This window comes from Corylus avellana, chromosome 4 (assembly GCF_965113065.1).
Source record: "Corylus avellana chromosome 4, dhCorAvel1.hap1.2, whole genome shotgun sequence".
Classification (NCBI taxonomy): domain Eukaryota; kingdom Viridiplantae; phylum Streptophyta; class Magnoliopsida; order Fagales; family Betulaceae; genus Corylus; species Corylus avellana.
The window spans coordinates 14,147,297-14,173,089 of NC_142493.1; the positions used below are offsets into that span (position 1 = coordinate 14,147,297).

The 25,793-nt window shown below is 37.4% G+C and overlaps 1 protein-coding gene across 2 annotated transcripts in view; it reads left to right on the forward strand.

The window, feature by feature from the left end:
• Positions 1-3,884, forward strand: part of TIC40 (hydroxyproline-rich glycoprotein family protein) — a 61,245-nt gene extending 57,361 nt beyond the window's left edge. For both annotated transcript variants that reach the window (XM_088515728.1, XM_088515729.1), the window contains exons 12-14: positions 2,902-3,005; positions 3,074-3,121; positions 3,508-3,884. In XM_088515728.1, the coding sequence (XP_088371854.1) occupies positions 2,902-3,005; positions 3,074-3,121; positions 3,508-3,567 (212 nt within the window). In that variant the 3' untranslated portion in view covers positions 3,568-3,884. The remainder of the gene's footprint in view (positions 1-2,901; positions 3,006-3,073; positions 3,122-3,507) is intronic.
• The last annotated feature ends 21,909 nt before the right edge of the window (positions 3,885-25,793 follow it).

The following is a 25,793-nucleotide window of genomic DNA, read 5'->3' on the forward strand; positions in this document are numbered from 1 at the left end:
GCTCATCCTTCTGCATGAAAATAGACCTTCTGAATCTTTTAATTATCTCAAAAATCCTCACCCCTGATAACCCTGCCTTAATCAGCACTTCAAAAACCTTGGATTCAACGGACCAACTTCTCGACCCAGCCATGATGTTCACCAAACAGCTAAAACTATCCCAACCGGCTCTCACGTGCCACCCACGCTCCGACACTCAGGCGGAAGTGGATGAGAGAGAAGGAGAACTTTAACGAACTGCAACTATTTTAAGACCCGAAATAGCTTCGAAACATAAAAACTAGCACCGTAGAGGACAAAGGTGATCTAAATCCACCTCACAGAGAATCAAGGTGTCGTCCGCAAACAAATGATAAGAGATATCAATCCCTCTAGCATTCCAATGCCCCACATAAAAGCCAAATAAAAGACCTCCCCTCAATACAGCTGAGATCATCTTACCTGAAGTCTCCATAACAACAACAAACAGTAAGATCCCCTGTCTTAGACCACAAGAACTACCAAAAAAATGGGTAGGAGTGCCATTCACCAAAACAGAAAAGCGAACTAAACATATGCAATGAGCTATCCAAGAACACCATCTCTCCCCAAAACCACTCAACATGTACAACAAAAAATCCCCGTTACTGTGATCATAAGCTTTTTCTATATCCAATGTACATGGCACATCCATTTCCCCATATCTGATTCTGCTATTTATTGGCAGGAATCTAGAAATTATCTTCTCTTGATGAAAGTGTTCTGAGACTTGGAAATAATCTTCTCCAATACCAATCTCAACCTGTTACCTAAAACTTTAGCAATAATTTTGTAGATGCCACCCACAAGACTAACCACCCTTGAAATCTTCAGACAAAAGAAACATCCAATTAACAAAAAGAACACATATCGAAAAATTCTAAGCATTTAGAAAAACGAGAACAGTTGCAGGCAGCTATCCGAACACGAAGAGATTTGAACATAACGTCTTTTGATATTGTCAGTGTCCTCTAACTATTTTTGAAGTTTCGAGCATTGTGGTCTCTCCAAATACACCACATTAAGGACAGGCGAATCATTTTCCAAACTTCTATATTGCATTGTTTTCCAAACTATCCTCTCCAATAAGTCCACAACCCGTTGAGGCTTGACCCACTCTATTTTGAATAAATGGAAGATCGATTCCCATAATTCTCTAGCTACTTCGTAATGGAGCAATAGATGATCAGTGTTTTCCCCACTCTTCTTACACATACAACACCAATTCATCACTATGATGTGTTCTTTCTCAAGTTATCTATAGTTAGGATCTTCCCTAAAGCTATGGTCCATACAAAGAATGTTATTTTCAAATGAGTCTTATTCCACCAAATGCACTTCCAAGGAAAATGAGAGTCATCAGGGGGAATTTACCCATTGTAAAAAGATCTAACCTCAAAAATCCGCCTTTTCGAACGAATCCAACAAATCTTATTCACACCACTTAGTTTCTGTCAATTGTACTGAATACCTCTCAATGTGAGGGTTTCTCATTTTATATAAGAATTGTCTAGCTAATTACAGGTTGTATCTCAGCGATTACAGCAATCTAGGAGAACAAATAAGGCAACTAAAATCTACCTATTAATTACAAGATACTATAGCTATAATACAAAAACATGCCATAACTAGATAGACTATTTATGGCTAAATATATATGATATATTTGCCGTATCTGACTAACAGTTTCAACCTAAGAGAATACAAAAAGTGAAGGAGCGAGGTAATTGAAGCCACCTCCTAGCCATGCACTAATCTAATAAAGGTGATGTTCCCCTATAAAGTGTGATTAGAAAAATTGCAAATGATCTACCACTGAAGCCTCCTTAAAAACAAGTTATGCTAAACAACTCCCCGAAAGCTGCCTTCAATGCCTGATCCACACACCACACATCATGCTAAAATTAGATCTTAGAACTCATTGCCGGCCTCAAATCTAATAAATATAGAGAAATCCCTCCATCCTCCTAATATTTCTCCACACCCTAACCCCGCAAGATCCATTGACAGCATTAGAACACCACCCTCCATTGTACATGCTGTCATATTTAAAATCCACAACCAATCTCCACAAAGCCTTCCCCCATGGAGAGAATTGCATTGTCCAGTTGAAATTCGTAGCTAGCAGCATTTGATAAGGATAGCTGTGGTCTTGATTCATAAGATTGTGGATTTGTTTTGGTTCATAAGCCTGAAAGTTGAAAGAGGGGAAGAAATGTCTGAAGGTTAGGAACTTGCTCAGAGATTGGAAGGTGGATATTGTTTGTTTTCAAGAAAATAAACTTAATGTCATATCTCGTAGCGTTGCAGATTATGGGGGTGTCATCATGTGGACTGGGCATTTATCCCTAATAACTATTGATATCCACTATGGTGGGTTTGCATGATCTGATTGCCAATGACTAACTCAGACTCTTAGTTTGGTTGTAATTGGAGGCAAATGGATAGAAATCTCACTCTTGTCGAAAATAAATGATCTTTCACATTATATATTCAAATGGTGCATAGTACCTTTGTAAATAAGCACTTTCACTTAACTGCTTCATCACTCAAAATGGTAGAGCAGAGCTTTCTTAATATGTCTATAATAACCTTTCTGGGTGTAGTTGTAACCATGTGTATACAAAACTGCACCAGTGACCTTTGACCCGCCATCCATTGTTATGTTAAGATTGGTATTACTACAAGAGTATTTTAGAGATTTGACTTGAATTTATTGAATACTTCTAAGTATCTCATAAGGTTTACTTTTCTCTGTATCACATTTCTGTTTGGATAAAGTTCCATTACACTCTGTAATCAAGGCAAACCCTCTTTGGGTGGATGTTCAGCATTCTGTTTTAACTTCCCTTTTTAATTCTGCTTCTATTTTACATTTTGCAGATCAAATTGGGCTTTCACCTGAAGAAACTATTGCAAAAATAATGGCCAACCCTGAAGTTGCCCAGGCCTTTCAAAACCCAAGAGTCCAAGCAGCAATCATGGATGTATGTTCTACCTGAAGCACTTTTTTAATCTTTAACACCAACTCTCTAACATTATGTTGCCTTTCCAGTGTTCACAGAACCCACTGAGCATTGCAAAATATCAAAATGACAAGGAGGTAAGGCCAAACATTTTTTTTACCTTAAACATGATTTTTCATTCCTAAAATTATCTGCTTTTAAATTAATGCTTCTATAAGAATACAAATTCAACTCCATTTTTTTCTTTAAAATTAAACTATGCATCCACCAATTCAAAATTCTCACAGTATTAAAATATACATCCTATAGTAACCTTAATTAAAAACAATCTCAAGTCTCAAATGTATTATATTTAGAGCCATTATTTGTCTCACACCACCCTGTCTTGTTTGTATTGTTCTAATACCGCTTATCTGACCTTTGTCCTTAGTATTCTTTTCTTAGTCCAAGAGTTGTCCTTATTTCTCTCTCATCAAAATAATAAACTTATGTCTTTTTTTTCCCTGTTTCTTTCCAATTCCAGGTTATGGATCTTTTCAATAAATTAACCGAACTCTTCCCTGGAGTGACCGGTCCACCATGATTGTCTTGGTTCATTCACAGTTACTCGATGGTGGAGTAGAAATGCTCATTATTTGTTCTTCATGACCAAGGTGGTTAGAACAAAACCCTAAATCTAAAGCATGCATGAGTGAAGTTCTAAATTTTGACCAGTTCTTGTAGACTTAATTCAGCTAAGAGTTCCCTCGCCTCATCATCCCATGGTCTGAATATGTAGATGGTTGAATAAGTTTGCTAGTTGTGATCAGTTGTTAGTTAAACTCTTATTTTGTTGTACTTAATGCAATAAATTTGCTTGCATAGTAAAATACCTCTTGATAATGTCGTGGGATTTATCTCCCTCGCGCCCGCACACTTGCATGCACAAAAAGAGTAATAAGCATCGACTTTCTAGGGTTTATAAGTTTTCCATATCTTATTTTGTTTTGGTTTTATTGTAGCTTTTTTTTCCAAAAGTTTTCAAAAGGTAATGCTAGACTGGGAAATTGGTTGCTTTTCCTCTCAAAATTCGTTCACCTTTTTTCGTGTGGGGGGGAAGAGGAGGGAACTCATTTTGTAAAACCACCTCTCCTTGCATTTTCACTTTTTTTTTTTTAAATTTTTTTTTAAAATTATTTAAGTACATCTAACAAGCAAAAACAGAAAAACAAAGCAAGCTAGGGGGTGGATCTTTTCCACTACAGATTGGGTAAGGAGGGAGAAAAGAAGGTGGGAATGCAATCAGAGTGAATTCAAGCTGTATCGTATATTTTAATATGTCACATGGTGGACATAGAAATTAGCGCTTTTATAAATCTTCCGAACCTTCCAAGAGGAAGAGTTGGGAAGGCTTTAGTGCAACAATCCATTGAGAAGTGTGGATGAAAGATATCCTAGTTGTATTAGTGAAAGTGTAATGTCCAAGCTGGACAATATACTTGTTCTTTATATTGGCAATGGAAGTTCAGCATCATTTCAAACAATTAAAATTTAAAAAATAAAATAAAATTATAATATAATAGTCTAGTATGCACTAGAGCTCATCTTATTGGCATTTCCAATCCATTTCACATTATGAACACCCTTACATCTCCTCCTGAAATATTTTGTTACCAAAACAAACAATGTTAATTGCGCCAAAACCAATGAAAATAAATAAATAAAAATTTTGCATTAGAATTCTCGAGAACAAAACTGTGGGAGCACCGTCGGTGAGGGGTAAAGATATTCACCACGCCTGGCGTGCATCAACAGTGATGCACGCCAGGCACAAAATTTTTTTTTATTATTATTTTATTATTATTTTATTATTTTAATTTTTTTGAAAAAAAAAAAAAAAAAAAAAATTTGTGCCTGGCGTGCTTCACTGTTGAAGCACGCCAGGCGTGCTCCCAATCACGACTCGTCGGTGAGATGCCTATTTCAAAGGAATGCAGACGTCATTGTATTATTTAACTCCTTTTTTTTTCTTTTTTCTTTTTTTTTTTTTTTTTTCAAGTGTATTAGTTAGGAGGAAGAAAATGACATACAGACACGCCCACAACTAGGGTTGGACGTCCCCACCTAGGCTGGGTTTTACCAGCATCATTAAATTATTATTAAACCCTATTTATATTATATTACTTTTCTTGCCAACTACAAAAAAACAAAAAAACCATCAACTTGCTTTGCGTCACCTTCCTGTCTTAATATTCTGCAAATTCGGCATTCCAGCAATCGGAACGATGATAGCTATTGGCTTGAATGTTATTAGAATTTTTAGTGGCACTATAAAAGGGTTTTTGTTTAGGCAGGCAATAATTAAATGCTAGAAAGTATATATTTTCTTGGTAGTAAATAATGACAGTTGAGTGTCCAAAAAATGATAATAATATGTTAGGATTTATAGCTTATTGGCATATTTTCATGCGCCAAAATCTCACTCTGGCATTTTTATGTGCCAAAATCTCACTCCTGGCACAAAATTAAATACTAGGTTTATTCGAAAGAAATTATTTTAATGCCAATTTTTTTTTTTTTTTTAAACCAAATTTGGTGCCACTTGATAGTAAATTAAATATAAATTAAAAGAAATCATAATCATAGACATAAAAAAACATAAGACAAAATAATTAATTACTAATAAACATATATAATCGCAACCATATCATTGTTTCTTACAAATGTACTCTTTAATACCAAAATACAAACATACAAAATATCACAAATTCACATAATTTTTCATGGATTGGTGTTAAACTATTGCTCAATCAGTCCTGAGAGGGCGTCTACGATTCTTATCATCTATACCCCTCTTAAGCGATACTTAGTGAACAAGTGTTATTATAGTCACGTCCAAATAAAATAGCTAGTCTGATCCCTTCCTCCAATTTTGTTAAGAGAAAAATAAAAATAAAAAAAGGAAACGCGAAGGGATGTGAAGTGAAATGAAAACTCATTGGCAATCACAAAACTGCCCTTGTGTGAACTCATCCATGATTAGCATTTGGCTTGCATGATTCCGAAGAGACAAATATTTTAGACCTTTTTTTGGGTAAACAAGATCATGAAATTTTAAATTCAGTAACAATCAATTGGATAGCTGAAGAATATATATATTCTTTAGCTATCAGGGAGTGAAAGAAAGAAGAGAGAATTTTCAGCCCAAACAATACCCAATCCAGGGGATCATCAGCAGCTGAAAGCAATCACAGTTCTCAGAAATGGCAAGGTCATAGGAACTGAAGAGCCACCTCAAACATCTCCAGATGAAGCATCAACTTCCAAGGTAAACAAAATGGAGAAGGTGAATGCACCTCCCTTCCCTCAAAGGTTAGTCAAACCAAAGAAAGAAAAGCAACTCATGGATATTTTTGAGACCTTGAGGAAAGCAAAAATCAATATTCCTTTATTAGATGCAATTAAGCAGATTCCTTCATATGCTAAATTTTTAAAGGATTTGATGAGATTCAACAAGCACCATTAAAGGATCCGTTGCATGTTCCAGTTGGGCCTATTACTAGAGCAAGATCCAAGAAGATCAAAGAAGCACTTAATGGGCTGATTCAAGAGATTTGGGCTGATTCTAAAATGGGGCATTCCAAGCTTGGCCCAAAGGGAGATGAAGGCGTAATAAATTTGATCCAAGCTATTCATGGAGCAGATTGCACAAAATTTCCTTAGCAATGGCATGGATTAATGGTTGATTATGGCTAATTGACTATCTAATTACATACCAATTAATTGGATGATTGACTTGCCAAATTACATGCTAATTAGTTGGTTGATTGACTTACCTATTTCAAGACCTTCCTTAGGCGTGATTTAATTGCCAATCTCAGTCTATTTTTGGCATGGAGGAGCTGCAAATTTCAGACCAAATCAACCTTAATTTTAGGCTTTTATTAGTTAGTCCTTTTTTACTTTATTTACTTTCCAATGTTGGAACCAATTTAATTTCCTTTCCATAGCAAGTAGGTAGTCATATTTTCAGCCATGTTCTATAAATAACATGCATTCATTGTAATGGAAATCATGAATGAAAATACAAAAGTGAGGTTTGCTTCTTCTATTAGTTCTTCAAAGAACTTGTGAACTTATCAAGGATTCTTCCTTGTGGCGTTCTAACTTTATACCTTCGGTTCGCGTTTCGTTTATAAACGTTGGGTCGAAGGTTGTTACTTTTTATACCTTTGGTTCGCGTTTCTTTATAAATGTTGGGTCGAGGTTTTCTATCTAAAATCTGGTTTTTAGTTTTCTTGGGTTAATTTCCAATATTGTTTGTTGGGTCTCAAAGCGTGTCGATTGAGGTTCGCATCAGGATTATTGCACTAACAAAAGGAAGTTTTAGGAGCATGAGACAGTGGCCCTAACAGAGGAGGTAAGTGCAGTTTTGTTAAGGAAATTACCACCAAAGCTAACAGATCCGAGTAGTTTTACCATTCCTTGCAGGATAGGAGACCATCATTTTGAGCATGCATTGCTAGATCTGGGAGCTGGGGTAAATTTGCTGCCTTATACGGTATATGAAAAGCTGGGTTTGGGGGATCTTCAACCAACCTCTGTCACCTTACAATTGGCAGACAGAAGCATCAAAAGACCAAGAGGTATACTTGAGGATGTGTTGGTAAAGGTAGGTACATTTATTTTACCTGCTGACTTCATTGTGTTAGATGTGGAAGAATCCCCTATGCCATTACCCTCGCTTATCATCTTAGGAAGACCCTTTATGAGAACTGCTGATACTACAATAGGTGTGAAAAATGGTACTGTAAGTATGAAGGTGAATGGTGAGACAATAGAGTTCAAAATATTTGATACAATGCAATTACCTCAAGATGATTTTAAATGTTTTGGTGTTTGTATGATCCAAGGTGTTAGTAAGCTAGTTTTACAGGACCCATATAAAGATCTAGTAAAGACCTGCCTCACTCACAAGTTCACAAGGCAAGACATTGGACCAGTCTATGCAGATGTTATTGAGGACATTAGTGGAGCAAAGCACCCCCTTGAAACCTTCCCACCATATTCAAGTGCCAAGAGAAAGCTCCAGCTGGATGAACGGGACGAATTAGGTATGAAGCAAATGAGGACACCAAGCTCCACAAGAAAAGACCTAAGGACCATCATCACATAAAGCGTGTCAAGGAGTCCTATGGGCGACTGAAATCATTGACCTATAAAGAAAGTCTTGTCCCTGCACCACCAGGGGCACTTGAGCCACATTCTGTGGAGCTCAAGTGCAGCTCTCCACACTAGTAGCACTACAGCTGCAAGTAGAAGCGTTTGACCAGTCCAGAAGCTCAAGCGCATCTACTCAAAACAGTGGTACTCAGGCCACCGAAGGCGGTACACTTTTCCATCTTTGTTTCCCATCACATCAATTTCCAAACTTTTTTGACATACTCGTAGTGTTCTCACTTATCTTTTGTGTTGTTATACATTATGCATTTAAAAAAAATCACATTCGGTTACTAGGATCAATCGCAACCAGTATGCGATCGAGCGCAGTGATCAATTTTTGGCTTTGTACATTCTGTTAGTGCGATCGAGCTCACCTTGTGCGCGCTCGAGTGCACATCACCCACATACACACACTATTGCACGAGTGCGATCGAGCGCACTCGGGCAGCAGGCCACATGACCTATTTTAGGTCATTGTTTCCCCACTTTCACTTCACTTTCCCCTGCGCCGTACACCCCTCACCCACACCCCTTCACTGCAACTCCACCTCCACCAGCACACCACCACTTTTCCTTACTTCCACCGGCCTTAAACAATCACCACCGCACCGCATTTGCACCTGCACGTGCCCATTCTCACCTGCGGCCACCAACATCATCGCACCATCAACCTTCAAAACCCTAAATCCCCTTAGACCCACGCTTCATTTTTTTTTCATCATTTTCTGCAATTGACCACCCACATTGCCTCTCTTTGTTGGGTTTTATTGTTTTGCAGGGGATTTTGGGCAGTTGTTGCCGTGCCATAGCAACCTTGGTCATCACAGTACATATTAGGTGTTCGACAAAAGTTCCCAATCAAGTTCATCATGCCAAGAACTCGAGCTTCGTCCTCCCGGGGGTCCAAAGCCCATGCCACTTCTCTCCCGCCCACTTTTGAGGAGCGGAAGTTGCTGTTTGAGACATCTTTTGCCATAAGAGAAGATTTTCAAAACCTTGAGGCATCTCAATGGGCGTTCTCCAAGTTCAAGAGTCGAGGGCTCAAGAAGCTTTTCAAGCCGGTCATCTCCACTTCCTATAGAAGATTGGTGATCGAATTTTATGCCTACCTGTCCCATGATTGCAATAGGCTGGCTGCCCTCTCTTCCACAGTGCAGGGTCGAGCTATTGACGTAACAAAAACCGACATTGCCGTTGCACTCCAATGTAATGATGAGCACCCTCCAGAAGCAGCACAACTTGCCGAGCAACCGCCTAGATTCTATGTGGCGGAAATCATTTAGGACATGTGCCAAGGGCAATATGCCGACGCCCATCATAATGCCGGCAGCCGGTCCAAGCTACCTCCACGACTCTGGTTTATGGACTCAATATTGCACCGCAATGCTTTTCCCATGGGGCACAAAACTCAAAGGTGGGACCAATTTCTCCAGACACTCAACGCCTTCCATAAACATGCCTGGTGTTCCATTTCTGATATCGTCTGAAACCAAATTCACAAATTTTGGAATGGACTGCACATTGGAGGAGTTGAGTCCACACACTCATGGGGGTTACCTTTCCAATATTTAATCACTTATATCCTCCGGAAGAAAGGCATCAAGGGCACCGCGGCTAATGAGCCAGTTACCACTACCCCCATGTTTGGCATTCGCCAATGGAACAAGAGCTGCTCCCATATGCCCCGGTACCTCCAGCAGCAGCAACTAGCTTGGAAGAGAATGAGGCCAAGCCGATGGCAGAAGATGAACCCACAGCTGAGCCAGCCGCAGTAGAGGCGGAGGCCCCAATCATTTTTCGAGCAGCACACTATCACTCACTCAGTGAAGAAATGGCAGGCATTCAGAGAGTTGGCTGATCAGAGAAGAGAGGCTCGGGAGGACAAAGTCCTGATGGATAAAAGACTAGCTGCCTTAGAAGAATTGATGCAATCCATTCTCAGCCGGTTGCCATCACCATCTGGAGCATTATCTTCTAGGTAGCATTGAGTAGGGACCACTGTCTGGCTGAAGACGTTAAACTTAGTGCTCATGGGAGGCACCCCATAGTTTATCATGTTATTTTATTTTTGTGTGTTTCATTTTACTTCTTTATTTATATTTAGTTTTGTTTTCTTTTACTTGTTTTTGTGTTTTCTTATTTTGTAGGGACAAGTGTGCTTCGATTCAAGTTTGGGGGTGTGCTATGAGCCATACTTTTCAAGACGATATCGTCCATATCCCTGATACATTCTTTCATTAATTTAGACACATTGGGGACAATGTGTCCATTAAGTTTGGGGGTATGGGCATGTTGTTTACACACACTTTGTCCCGGTTTCATGTTATTTGTTTTGTTTGTTTGTTTGTTTATTCAAAAAAAAAAAAAATAAATAAATTATGCATGTTCATGTTTGCGCAAAAAATGTAGTTAATCTAAAAGAATTGTGGCTTGAATTCATCAGTGAGCTCAAAATTTTGAACACATGATCTGATGAGAGAATTTGTTAGTCTGATTACTTGTTTAGGATAGTTGAAAAATCACATGTTTGATCTAATCACACAAGCACATTAACACATAATTTGTGAGGTATGACATAAGGTCTGATGTGTGTGCTTCCGTATCTTGGGTAAATTGGATGACTTATAAGATGGACACTTTGGCATATATATTCAAAAAGAATATATATATATATATATATATATATATATATATATATATATATGATCATTGATAAGCTTTTCACTGAGTAACTGGACCTCTTGCCTTAAAGCATTGAATGTTCACGTCAAAAGGTTAAAATTTTTTATTTTATTAATGTCATAGTTAGTTTGGCTTTGTAGCCTTTTTGACGCGAGTTAATAGGTCCTTAGGGGTGTCTTTACACCTAATGTCCTAAAACCATCTGGTTTGGGAGTCATTGACTTAACACTCGCTACATGGGTTAATTAGAAAGCTTAAGGGAACCAAACATTGCCCAACCTGACTCAAAAAGAAAAAAAAAAAAAAAAAAAGATAAGAAGAAAAGAAATATGCCATTATTGTTCATTCTAATAGAGATTTCAGTGAATTTTAAAATATGGAGATATTACACATTGAAAAGATTTGAAAGCCTCATAATTTTGTGCTAGTTCACCTTACACTGTTTTCAAACTTGTGATGTTTTAGCATGTCCTTTGTAAGTAATTGCACTTTGAGATTCCAATTCATTGTGAAGATGGAGTTCATCTTTTTAAGCTTGTTAATGAATGAAAATCATGAAGTTTAAGTGATGCTTTAATTTTTGGAATAACATCAATTGTGCATGATGTTTGTGGGTAACATTTCTGGAAAACCCTCACGATACTTCATTCGTCCTTTAGGGAATTCCTAGAGATTTAAAAGGCTTGTTGCATATGCTAAATGTAATCGTACATCCCGTGAAAGATGGATTTATCTTTTTGTTTTCTGTTTTTCATCTTGTTTTTAGTTTTGTATTGCTAAGGGACTATCAATATGTAAGTTTGAGGGTGTGTTAAGTGCTAAAATATTCATATTTTTAACCCTTAACTTACATGTTTTAATCATTTAGTTTTAGTTAATTTATGCCATTTTAGTTCTTTCTTGTGTTTTCCTTGATTTTGTAGGTCATTGGAAGAAAAAGAAGCAATCTCAAAAGTTTTGGACTTAAAAAGAGCTATTTTGGGAAATTGGAAGGCTCTGGTAGTGCGATCAATCGCAGGGGAGCAGCGATCGAGCACACTACAAGCGAGGACCACAACACGGCAAGGCACTTGCGATCGTTGATAAGTGCTAATATATTCATATTTTCAGCCCTTAACTTGCATATTTTAATCCTTTGATTTTAGTTAATTAGGCCATTTTACTTCCTTTTTGTATTTTCTTTGCTTTTGTAGGCTTTTGGAAGAAAATGAAGTAAATCTGGAAGATTTGGGCTCAAAGAGAGAATTTTGGAAAAATTGGAGTTTCTGGTAGTGTGATCGATCATAGGTACACTGTGATCGATCGCACGGTGAGCTTCAACATGTTCAAGGCCTAACTCTAGAGAGGTTCAGGTTAGTCTTATTCCCTTTTTCCTTAAAAGATAATGCTAAGTTGTGGTATAATTCTTTGCTTGCGGAATCTATTCATACTTGGGAAGAGTTGTCCAACAAGTTCCTAAAGAAGTTCTTCCCAGCTCAAAAGACAAGACAACTTAGAAGGGAGATTCAATCCTTCCAACAAAGAGATGGAGATCTGTTCTTTGAAGCGTGGGACCACTTCAATACGCTGCTTCTTAAGTATCCACATCACAACATGCCTCAAGATGACCAGGTACAAGCTTTCTATGAAAGTTGTAAGGATATTAACAAAGGTTTTGTTGATTCAGCTTGTGGAGGTGTTCTAATGAAAAAGAGCAGTGAGGAAGCCATAGAGCTCTTTGAAACTTTGAGTGAACACTCCCAACAATTCTCATCCAAAGGGAGGCAAGGAGTAAAGAGCAAGGGCATGTTTGAAGTGAATCTGATTAGTGGACCCCCAATCAGATGGCTGTTGTAGAAAGAAAGCCGGATATGATTGCCAAAGCCATGACTGCTTAGAAAGTCTCACCTAGTCAACAAGACATGCAACCTCAGGTATGTGCTTTATGTTCTCATTTTGATCACACTACTGAGACTTGCCCCTTTTACTCATCCACAGACCAAGAGCAAGTGTATTATGTGGGACAAAACAACTATCCTCCCAAGAATAATCCCTACTCCAACACCTACAATTCAGGGTGGCGAAACCACCCCAAATTTCTCATGGAGTAACAGTCAAAATATTCTGAACCATCAAGGGCTGCAGAGGAACTACCAACAAGCAAGCCAAACAAGCCAAGAATCAAAGCCGATTGACTTGGACAGTATGGTACGCACCTTGGCAACCACACAAAGGGAATTCATGAATGATCAAAAGACAATTCAATGCAAAACCGAGCAAGCTATGCAAGGATTGGAAGTCCAAATCGGGCAAATGGCTAAGGAGCTGAGTGAAAGGAAACAAGGTGGATTTCCATCCCAAACAATACCCAATCCTGGAACCTCATCTTCAGGACAGAAATAAGAGAATGAAGGAAGAACAACCGTCTGGCTGAAGACGTTAAACTTCGCGCTCATGGGAGGCACCCCATCGCATATCCTTTTATTTTGTAGTTTGATTTATATTTTGTTGTGTTTTCATTTGTGTTTAGTATTTTTGGTGTTTTTGGTGTTATGTCGTTTTCTTTTCCATTCTGTTCCTACGATCTATCGCACCTCACATGCGATCGAGCGCCGGTTTCCATCTGAGAGGCTACCACACTCTGTTAGTGCGATCGAACGCACAACATGTGCGATCGAGCGCACTTGGCATCATCTCCTAGTTATTTATATTATTCTTTTTATGTTCAATTTTTATTTCATTTTAGTTTGTTTCTGTTTACTTGTTTTTGTGTTTTCTTATTTCGCAGGGACAAGTGTGCTTTACTTCAAGTTTGGGGGTGTGCTATGAGCCATGCTTTCCAAGACGATGTCGTCCATCTCCCGGGTACACTCTTTCCTTGTTTTAGACACATTGGGGACAATGTGTCATTTAAGTTTGGGGGTATGGGCGCACATGTTGTTTACACACACTTTGTCCCAATTTCATTTTGTTTGCTGTTTATTTTTATAAATGAAAAAAAAAAAAAAAAAAATTCAACAAGAAAAAAATATATGCATGTTCATGTTTGTCTTAAAATTTTGGTTAATCTTAAAAATTGTGATTTGATTTCATTGGTGAGCTTAAAATTTTGAACACATAATCTAATAATTGAGTTTTTCGGTTTGGTTACTTGCTTAGGACAGTTGAGAATTCACATGTTTGATATGATCTTACACAAGCACATTAGCACATAATTTGTGGGGTATGACATGAAAAGTTTAATGTGTGTGTTTCTATGTCTTAAGTGAAACTGGATGATTTATTAGATGGCTACTTTGGCATATATATATATGAAAAATAAAATAAAAAAATAAAATATGATCATTGATAAGCTTTTCGCTGAGTAACTTGACCTCTTGTCTCAAAGCATTGAGTGTTCACGTCAAAAGGTGAAGAATTTTGATTTGGTTAATGTCATGGTCAGTTTGGTTTCGTAGCCTTTTTGACTCGAGTTAGTAAGTCCTAGGGGTATCTCTACACCTAATGCCCTAAAACCATCTGGTTTGGGAGTCATTGACTTAACACTCATTACATGGGTCAATTAGAAAGCTTAAGGGAATCAAGCATTGCACAACCTGACAAAGAAAGAAGAAGAAAAAGAAAAATATGCCATTGTTGTTCATTCTAATAGGGATTTCAGTGAACTTTGAGATATTGAGACATTGTACATTAGAAATAATTGGAAGCTTCATATTTATGTGCTAGTTCACTTTACCCTATTTTCAAACTTGTGATGTCTTAGCATGTCTTTGGTGAGTAATTAAATTTTAAAATTTCAATTCATTGTGAAGATGGAGTTTATCTTTTTAAAGCTTGCTAATGAATGAGAATCATGGTTTTGAGTGATACCTTAGTTTTTGGATAACATTAACTCTTGCATGATGTTTGTGGGTAACATTTCTAGAAAACCCTCACGAGACTTCACTCGTCCACTAGGGAATTCCTAGGGGTTTAAAAGGCTTGTTGCATATGCTAAATGCAATCGTACATCCCACGAAAGATGGATTTATCTTATGTTTTCTGTTTTCCATTCCTGTTTTTAGTTTTGTATTGCTAAGGGACTAGCAATATGTAAGTTTGGGGGTGTAATAAGTGCTAAAATATTCATATTTTCAGCTCTTAACTTGCATGTTTTAATCCTTTGGTTTTAGTTAATTAGGCCATTTTACTTCCTTTTTGTATTTTCTTTGCTTTTGTAGGCTTTTGGAAGAAAATGAAGTAAATTTGGAAGATTTAGGCTCAAAGAGAGAATTTTGGAAAAGTTGGAGTTTCTGGTAGTGTGATCGAACACAGTGTACTTGTGATCGATCGCACACGGGTTGCGATTGATCGCACCTGTGCGCTGGAGAATTCTAGAAGCTGCGGACAGACTCCTTTTCCTTCCATATTAGGGTTTTTCAATTTCCACTTGTAATATGATTAAAACCCTACGAATTTTCTAGGTTTACTAGTGTCACAAGGACTTCTAAAGCCCATAAATAGACCTCTTAGTTTCTAGGAATAAGTCTGGAGAAAAGAGGCATAAGCTCTGGAAATGAACTGAAGGCTAAATCAAGAGGAGTTTGGGTTTTTTCTCTTCCACCCCTTTTATCTTTATTGTGTAGCTAATTTACTTAGTAGGGCTAGATTGAAGCCCTAGTTATGTTTAGTTAATATTTCAATATTGGCGCCTTTGCGATGGTTATGTTATGTTATTTAACTTGGTTAATTCCTGCTTTTATGAATTCCTCATATGTGTGTGCATGATAAACATATGCATGTGGTATGGACTAGTTAATTAAATCAATTTGGATGATCGAGTCCTAGGTTTAATGTTAGTAACAAAATAAATCCACACCGGGTTCTTGGGTTAATCAACATGGGGAACCGGGAGTAGACACCCATACCCTAGGCCTCATGTGTTCGCCGATTTCCACAGATTCATGCTTCTTAAAGAACAACTTAGTAGACACCCATGCTAAATCCTTTAAGGAAGAAAAGAATTAGAGTAGACACCCATGCCAAATTCGGTGCTTAGGGAAATCAATAGCCTAATGAGTAGACACCCATACCTTTAAGTTGGCAAGCATTAAATATACATAACATGATCAAAGCATTGGCATATTGTTATATTAGCTAGATATAATTAGCGGTGGATATCAAAACCCTACCTTTTTATCATTATCACTTTAACAATCGCTCTCTGTTTCTACATAAGGAATTTATTTTTAAACATAAATTCAGCAATCCTCGTGGGAATGATCCTGTACTTGCACCCTATATTACCATGTTGACCTTGTACACTTGCAGGTAAAATGTACAATAATTTACCTATTAATTTAGGTACATTTTTGGACAACAATCGTGCGCCAGCACAAAGAGGATCGATCGCAGACCTGCGATCGATCGCACACGGGCTGCAATCGAGCGTACTCGTGCGTGATAGGCAAGTCAGCCGCTAGCCTTGTTATGGAAACTGCAACTTTTAGGGTTTTGTAAATTATTGCGAACTAAGGGTCAAACCCTACGATTTTTAAGGTTTCTAGAGTATTCCTAAGGCTTATAAATTGACCATTAAGCCTCTAGAATAGACATACTTTCCATGGAGAAGAATAGGAGCCCTTCAAGTTCAAGTTTTGGGTTTATTCTTTTCCTTTATTTTATTTTATTTTATGAAGATGTTTAACATTAAACTTATGTGTATCTAATTTATTTAGTAGGGCTAGATTGAAGCCCTAGTTATGTTTAGTTCATATTTAATATTGGCGCCCTTGTGATGATCATGTTGTGATATTTAACTTGATTAATTTCTGTTGTCATGAATTCCTCCTATGTGTGTACCTGATCAACATATGCATGTGGTATGGACTAGTTAGTTAAACCAATTTTGATAACGGAGTCCTGGGTTTAATAAAAGTAACAAAAGAAATCTATACCAGGTTCTTGGGTTAATCAACATGGGGAACCGAGAGTATACACCCATGCCCTATGCCTCATGTGTTTTTTTGATTTCTACAGAATATATGCTTTTTTAAAGAACAACTTAGTATACACCCATGCTAAATCCTTTAAGAAAGAGAGGAGTTCGAGTATACACCCATACCTAACTCGTTGCTTAAGGAAATATATCCTTTAAGGGGTATACGCCCATGTGCTTAGGTTGACAAACATTAAATATACATAACATGATCAAAACATTGGCATATTGATATATTATCTAGGGGAAAATGCAGTTTACCCCCTTAAAGTTTCAGGGGTTTTTCAATTTTAACTCCAAAGTTCAAAAATTGGCAATTTACCCCCTGAAGTTTCAAAAATTGGCAATTTACCTCCTGAAGTTTCAAAAATTGGCAATTTAGCCCCTGAAGTTTCAAAAATTTTCAATTTAAACTTTCCGTTACTAATTTCTGTTAAATTGGACGGAAATTTTTTAAAAAATGCCTTAGGGAAATAATGTAATTTCATAGATTTCCGTCTATTTAGACGGAAAAATTAAACGGAGGGTTTAAATTGCCAATTTTTGAAACTTCAGGGGGTAGAGTGCCAATTTTTGAACTTTTGGGTTAAAATTGAAAAACCCCTGAAACTTCAGGGGGGTAAATTGCATTTTTCTCTATTATCTAAATATAATTAGGGGTGGATATCAAAGCCCTACCTTTTTATTATCATCAAATCAAAATTCTATCTTTGTTTTGTTTTACTTTTGGAATTAATTTTAAGCAAAATTAGCAATCCTCGTGGGAATGACCGACCCCCTACTTCCATCCTATACTACTATGTTGACCTCATGCACTTGCGGATAAAATATGCAATTATTTGCCTATTAATTTAGGGAGATATTTGTAACAACAGCGAACCCATGTCTAAATTCGGTGGTGACCTACTGGCGAAGCCGTTTAACGCTGGACTTAATTCCTCGTGAGTAGTTGACTGGTACCCGCGATCACTCAGCTCTTGGTATGGCCGAGTCAATGATCTACTGGCAGCTTAATGTAAGCTCGTTTTCTCTTTCAATTTGAATTTTTTACTAATACAATATTTTGACTTATTCTCTGATCTATGACAAGGTGTCATGCGGTCGATTCTCCTATACTGTGATGCCAGGAAGTCTCTGCAATCCTCGGTTGCCAAGAATAAGCTGGCCCTCTCTAAGGTTAATTTGGCAAGGTTGAAGGATCTGTTGGCTGATCAAGACGCTAAGCTACTTATTGCGGGCCAGCTACAATCTCGGATTAAGAAGCTTACGGCTGAGTTGCATTCTCTTCAAGAGGATCACTCGACCATAAAAGAGGATCTTCGGCAGCTGGAAGAGAGTCAGTCTGTGGATGTCGAGCAGCTGAAGGAGGCCAAGAGGGCATCTAAGGCCCAGTAGACAAGCTGAGGTTGCAAAGAAGAAGCTGGAGATCACCGAGTCGAGGTGGGGTTCCTCACTGGCCAACTTACAAAGACAAGGCTCCAGCTGAAGGTGGCTAAGGACAAGGCCCAGAACTACATCAGACAGCTGTCCTTTGCCTCGTGGGCACAAGATATTGGCTGGGCCCAAGGCATCTCGTTGGGCTTTGAGACCTTCCAAGTTTAGGCTTTGGACCCCGCTTGTGATATCAACCTTCAGGCTGTCAAGGTCGACGACATTGTGCCTTCAACTGCCTCTATGGAGGAGATAGCCACCCTTGGATCAGAAGTGATGCCTGATGCCCGAGGGATAACCAGACTCGGATATAACCGCTTCACCGACCTTGAACCTGGTGAGGCTTCCAAGTTGAAGGGATCATCTAATGACGCTGGTTCTCCTAAGGCTGAAGACATTGTATCGCTTGAGGGCAAAGATTAGTTTAAAGAAATATTTTGTATCTGTTTGTATTAATGAAATCTTTTTATGCAAACTGTAGGTTGATTTATTTTTCTTGAAAATAGAGAGAAATTTTCAGTTTGAGTTGAACTTGCTTGCATTCCTCTCTTTCATTCGCAATTCTTTTAAAACAACCTAAGTTTAAAGTTTAAAACAACTTTCGGTTCTGATTCTTGGGATCTAGAACCTTGGGTTGTTTGATATGACATTAATTCGGATAACAATTAAGTTTTCGAGGTTAACGCTTCCATGATTAAAGACTTGTGAAAATCTTTGGATGGTGTGATAAGGAAAAGGTTTTTTGCTTAACATCATTGTCTCGCTTGTTCCTATTTTCTCTTCAGTCTTAAGAATAAAACTCAAGTGTTTAAATTTTGTGATTGCTTGGCAAAATGCTCTTGGCAGAATGTTTGGCAAAGTGCTTGACCTAAGAAAATGCTTGAAGGAACAATCCTACTTTAGAGGCTTTATGTTCTTAGCAGTGTTTCTCAAGGTAACTTAACCTTTAAACAATCCCACTGCAGAGGCTTTATGTTCTTAATAGGTCTAGTTATCCTTGGGAAAGTACCTTGGCAATATTTCTCCAAGTTAGTCTTGGGAAAGCAGCTTGGCGATATATCACCAATGGATTTTTAGGAAAGCATCTTGGAGATATTTCTCTGAGCTAACTATACTCAGGAAAGCACCTCAACGATGTTTCCGACTAAGAAAGTGCCTTGGCGATATTTCTCCGAGTTAGACTCGGGGAAAGCACCATGGTGATATTTCTAAGTCTGGGAAAGTATCTTGGCGATATTTCTCCGAGTTAATCTGGGAAAGCACCTCGATGATATTTCCAACTAGGAAAGTGCCTTGGCGATATTTCTCCGAGTTACACTCGGGAAAGCACCTCGGCGATGTTTCCAAGTAAGTGCCCAGTTGGCGATATTTTATTGAAGCATTATTTGACACTATAATTTTGAAGATTTTATTGATAGTATTTTTATGAGTTACATAAAAAATAACCTTCATTTGAGATTACAATGGCTACACATAATACTTCTTCAAGTGCTTGACATTCTAGGGCCTTGGTAGTGTTTTACCCTCCGAATCTTCGAGATGATAAGCTTATGTTCTGTGGTGTCTGACCCTTCCCAATTTGGAGCCAACTTTCCTTCTGTTGGGTCTTTGGTGGCGATAGTAACCTTCCGCAAGACCAAATCTCCCAGATTGAAGCTTCGGTGCTTGACCCTTTGATTGAAGTACCGAGCCACTCTCTCTTGGTATGCTGCCATTGTTACATGGGCTTGTCCCGTTTCTCCTGCAATAGATTGAGATGTAATTTGAGGCCTTCATGATTAGTCTCCGGTTGAAAGGTCTCTACACAAAAGCTGCCCGACCCAACCTCGGCTAAGATAACTACCTCGGTTCCAAAAGCTAAAGCATAAGGGGTTTCTTCAATTGGCATCCTCTTCGTAGTTCGGTACGCCCAAAGAACTTTAGGGAGATCTTCAGCCCAGTTTCCCTTGTGATCGCCAAGCTTTTTCTTCAAAATTTTGAAGATGGTCTTGTTGGTGGCCTCTACCTGCCCATTCGCTTGAGGATGTCTCGAGGATGAAAAGTAGTTTCTGATATAGAGAGTGGCACACCATTCTCGGAATGAATCACAGACAAACTGCTTTCCATTATCCATAATGAATGCGTGCAGAATGCCATATTGACAGATAACATTCCTCCATAGGAATCGTTCGATGCTCTTAGCTGTGATGTTTATTAGGGCATCAACTTCTGCCCACTTTGTGAAGTAATCTACAACTACCACTGTAAACCGAACACCCTATTTCCTTTGGGTAATGGTCCGACTATATCCATCCCCCATTGCGAGAAAGGCTAGTGTGAGGGAATTAAACTTAACTCTTTGGGGGGTTGTTTAGAGATATTGGCGAAACGCTGGCAATTGTCATAAGTTTTGACCGTTTTCATCGATTCCTGACTCATGTTCGGTCAATAGAACCCTACTTGGTGTTAAGCCAAATACTACCAAAATTAATAGATAATAATCGGTACATTTTACTCGCAAGTACACAAGATCAAACGATAGTATAATGCAGTAAGTACAAGATCGTTTCCAAGAGGATTGTTGATTTTGTTTAGAATTTATTAAAATATCAATTTTGTCACGAAATTGATACTATAAAAAAGGAATAAAGATAAATGGAAAGGTAGGGTTGTGATATCCACCACTAATGATGCTCAATACTATAACAATATGCAAATGTTCCAATCATATTATGAATACCGAATGTTTGTCAACCTAAGGGCATGGGTGTCTATTCTAATTCTTTTCTTTCTTAAGGGATTTAGCATGGGTGTCTACTAAGTTGTTTAAGAAACCATAAATTTGTGGAAATCGACACTAAGTTGTTTAAGAAACCATAAATTTGTGGAAATCGACAAACACATGGAACCTAGGGCATGGGTGTCTACTCCCGGTTTTCCATGTTGATTAACCCAAGAACCCATGAGGAATTCTTTTGTTACTCTATTAAGCCCAGGACTCGATCATCCAAATTGACTTATATAACTAATCTGTGCCACATGCATACGTTGATCAGGCACACACATATGAGGAATTCAATAAAACAGGAATTAATCAAGTTAAACATCATAGTATGATTATCACAAAGGCGCCAATATTGAAATACTAAATACACATAATTAGGGCTTCAATTTTGCACTACTTAGGAGTTTAGTTACACATAATTAAAATAAAACTAAAAAGAAAAGGGAAAGAAAGAACCAAAAACGACTCCTTGAAGTAGCCTCCAATTCCTCTCCCCAAGATTGTGTCCTAAATTGTGTATTGTATTGTGAGGCTTAGAGGTCTATTTATAGGGCTTAGGAGAGTCCTAAAAGCCCTAGTAATCCTTGAAAATTCTGAGGTTTATCTCCTAGTCCAATTAGGATAAACATAACCAAAGTCCAAATTGGAATAGGATTCGTCCAGATTTGCACTCTTATCCTACGGGACAATTTTGGCATAGCGCACGTCCGAATTAGGAAAATGCTATTCTGCAATGATTTGTATCATTTTGAGTTAGCTTTCCAATGCTGCTGGAGTCACTTCAATTTGATATTTGAGCAGAAAGTTATGATCAAAATACCGAGACGTGTGCAGAATCCAAATTTGAATCTAATCCAATTTTGACTCCAATTTGAGAAATTCCGATTTAATCATTTCATTTATTTGATTAAACTTAACCACATTATATAGGTCATCTATTATGATTGGTTAAGCTTAACTATATCTTCTAGGTCTTCCCAATTTTCCCTTTAAACTTGGAACTTTTCCGGAAATGCTTTCTTTTCTTCCATGACCTATGAAATAAAGAAAACACAAAAAGGAAATAAAATTGCGCAAACTAACAAAACTAAAGAATTAACAAATATAAATTAAAGACTAAAATATGAATATTTTGGGATTTATCACATCCCCAAACTTACATATTGCTAGTCCCTTAGCAATACAAAACTAAAAACAAAATGAAAAACAAAAAACAAAAAGATAAATCCATCTTTCGTGGGATGTACGATTGCATTTAACGTATGCAACAAGCCTTTTAAACATCTAGGCATTCCCTAGAGGATGAGTGAAGTCTCGTGAGAGTTTTCATAGAAAATATTACTCACAAACATTATGCAAAGTTCATGTTATCCAAAAATTTTAGTGTCACTCAAAACTATGATTTTCATTCATTGGCAAGTTTAAAAAGACAAACTTCATCTTCACAATGAATTGGAATTTTAAAATCTAATTACTCACAAAAGACAAGCTAAGTCATTACAAGTTCGAGACAGTGTAAAGTGAACTAGCACATAAATATGAAGCTTCCTATTAATTCCAATGCGCAAAGTCTCAATATCTCAAAGTTCACTGAAATTTCCATCAAAATGAATAACTATGGCATAAATTTCTTTCTCTTCTTTTTCATTTTTTTTTCTTTATTTTTTATTTTTGGGAAAATACACCTTATCCCCCTAAACTATCTACCCATTTGCAATTGACGTCTAATGTTTAAAAAGTGACACTTAACCCCCTCAAAGTTTAACACAATAACAAAAAAACCCATCAGTTTATTTCGGCCGTCACTTTGGACGGAAACCTAGTCACGTGCGTGGCACGTGACACTTTTCAACCAAAAAGTTTGAAAATGCCCTTGGGGGGTAAAGTGTAAACATAAATTACTTCAAGGGGGTAAAAATAAAAAAAACAAAAAACAAAATAAAAAATAAAAAACTTTTTTTTTTTTTTTTTTAAAAAAGCTTATTTAAAAAAGAAAAAATAAAAACTAAACTAAAACAAAAAAACTCGAGTTAATTACCTTTTTAGTACTAAGTTTCTCACTTTTTTTTTTTCTCACCTATATTACAAATCGTATAATAGATGGTGCTTGAGTTATGGGAAAAGACCAACTTGGTACTTTTGTCACATTCTATTAGCCCAAAGTAATGGACCGTCACGTGTCACCCCCAAAAAATGCCACGTCCTAAAAATATTCGGCTCCACATGTCGTAAAAAAATACCAATTTGGGACATGTCTTAAAAAAATAAAAATAATTAAAAAAAAAAATCAAAAAAGATAAACCCTAAAAAAATTGAAAAAATTATGGGGTGGCCAGGCCACCCCATTTTGTCCTTTGGGGTGGTTTCGGCCACCCCCAGACCATCCACCCCCAAGGGCCATATTAAAAAAAAAAAAAAATTATTATTATAATATTATTTGAATTTTTATTTGTTTTTAAAATAAAAAATAATATTTTAATAGGTGGGACATGTGGCATGAGAATGGCTCTAGGATTCTCCTAGGGCCATACTAGCCATTAACTGGAGGCCTCTTCAGTCCAAAAGGACTGGAGAGGATCTGGATCCCTCTAGGGGTGGCTCAGCCAGTTATTAAACCAGTTTTTTTAGGGACATGTGGCATTTTTTAGGGGTGACACATGGGAGTCCATTAGTTTGGGTTAACAGAATGTGATGGAGGTACCAAGTTGGTCTTTTCCTATAACTCAGGTGTCATCTGTGATACGATTTGTAACTTAGGTGAGAAAATAAATAAAGTGTGAACCTTAGTACTAAAAAGGTAATTAACCCGAGTTTTTTTTTGTTTTAGTTTAGTTTTTCTTTTTATTTTTTAAATAAGAATTTTTTTTTTTTGGTTTTGTCTTTTGTTTTTTATGTTTACACTTTAACCCCCCCCCCCCCCCCCCCCTCCCCTCAGTAATTTATGTTTCCACTTTACCCTCCAAGGGCATTTTTGAACTTTTTGGTTGAAAAGTGGCACGTGCCACGCACATGATTAGGTTTCCATCCAAAGTGACGGCCAAAATAAATGGATGGGTTTTTTTGTCATGGTGTTAAACTTTGAGGGGGTCAAGTGTCACTTTTTAAACATTGGACGTCAAAGTGAAAATGGGTAGATAGTTTAGGGGGGTAAAGTGTATTTTTTTCCTTTTTGTTTTGTCAGGCTATGTAATGTTTGGTTCCCTTAAGCTTTCTAATAGACTCATGTAGCGAATGTTAGGCCAATGACTCCCAAACCAGATGGTTTTAGGACATTAGGTGTAAAGACACCCCTAAGGACTTACTAACTCGAGTAAAAAAGGCTACGAAACCAAACTAGCTATGACATTAATGAAATCAAAATCTTCACATTTTGACGTGAACACTCAATGCTTAATGAGGCAAAATGTCCAATTACTTAGTGAAAAGATTATCAATGATCATTTTTTTAAAAAACTTCTTTTTCTCTTTTTATATATATAATTATGCCAAAGTATCAATCTAATAAGTCATCCAGTTTTACCCAAGACATAGAAACATACACATCAGACTTTCATGTCATACCCCACAAATTATGTGCTAATGTGCTTGTGTAAGATCAGATCAAACATGTGAATTCTCAATTGTCCAAAATAAGTAACCAAACTTAAAAACTCAGTTATCATATCATATGTTCAAAATTTTAAGCTCACCAATAAAAATCAAATCACAATTTTTAAGAGCAACCAAAATTTTAAGACAAACATGAACATGCATTTTTTTTCAAAAATGGGACCAAGTGTGTAAAGTGTCTCCCATACCCCAAACTTAAATTATACATTATCCCCAATATGTGTATAACATGGAAAGATCTTACCCGGGAGATGGTTGAAACTGGCTGGACTCGTATGGCTCATAGCACACCCTCAAACTTGAATGCAAGGACACTTGTCGCTGAAAAAAAAACACTAAAGTAACAACGGAAAACAAAAACAAAACCAATAAAAATAAAATGAAAATAAAATAAAAACAAACAAAAGAATAAAAAGGGTATGTTATGGGGTGCCTCCCATGAGCACTAAGTTTAATGTCTTCAACCAGACTATTGTCCCCTTTTAAACTTGACACACTAGTCTTTTCTTCTCTTCCACCAAAGAGAATGAATTCTTCCTATTGCAGGGTGATTCCAACTGTCTATAGATCGGGGAAGACCATTCTGAGTCTTCTCAAATAGTTTCTCATCCGGAAGGGAATCATGAACTGGAATAAAATAAGAAGAATACTCAGGTAACTTTTCTATCTTGGTGTCCTCAATTTGCTCATCACATAACCCCAGCAAACTTCTCTCTTGGGCTTTTGGTAATACAGGAATAGGAGCTGATGTTGAAGAAGTCTTAGTGCTCTCTTCTTTTTCCTGATGTGGTTCCTCTAGATCCTCAGTTTGCTCCTCTTCTTCTTCCACCTTGTTGTTCTCAGGAGTGGAATCCAATAAGGCCTCAGCTTGCTCACATATTACGTCAAGGTCCAGATCAAATTTGGCACTCTTCTTCTTCTTCTTTAAGTATATTTGATATTTGCTTGAGGTGAGCCTCCATCCTTTCAAATGATCACTTACTTTCCTCCATTTGGCTAAGATAAGCTGACATCTCTTCTTTTAAGGAAAAACTTTCTTCTTCTAAGGCATAGCACGGTTTGTCTAAGGCAGACCTTTTGGAGGAGGTGGTCCTTCTTGGTATTGTTGATGTGGAAAGGAATATGAATGATCATATATGGGAGATGGCTCCTCTTCTTGAGCTTC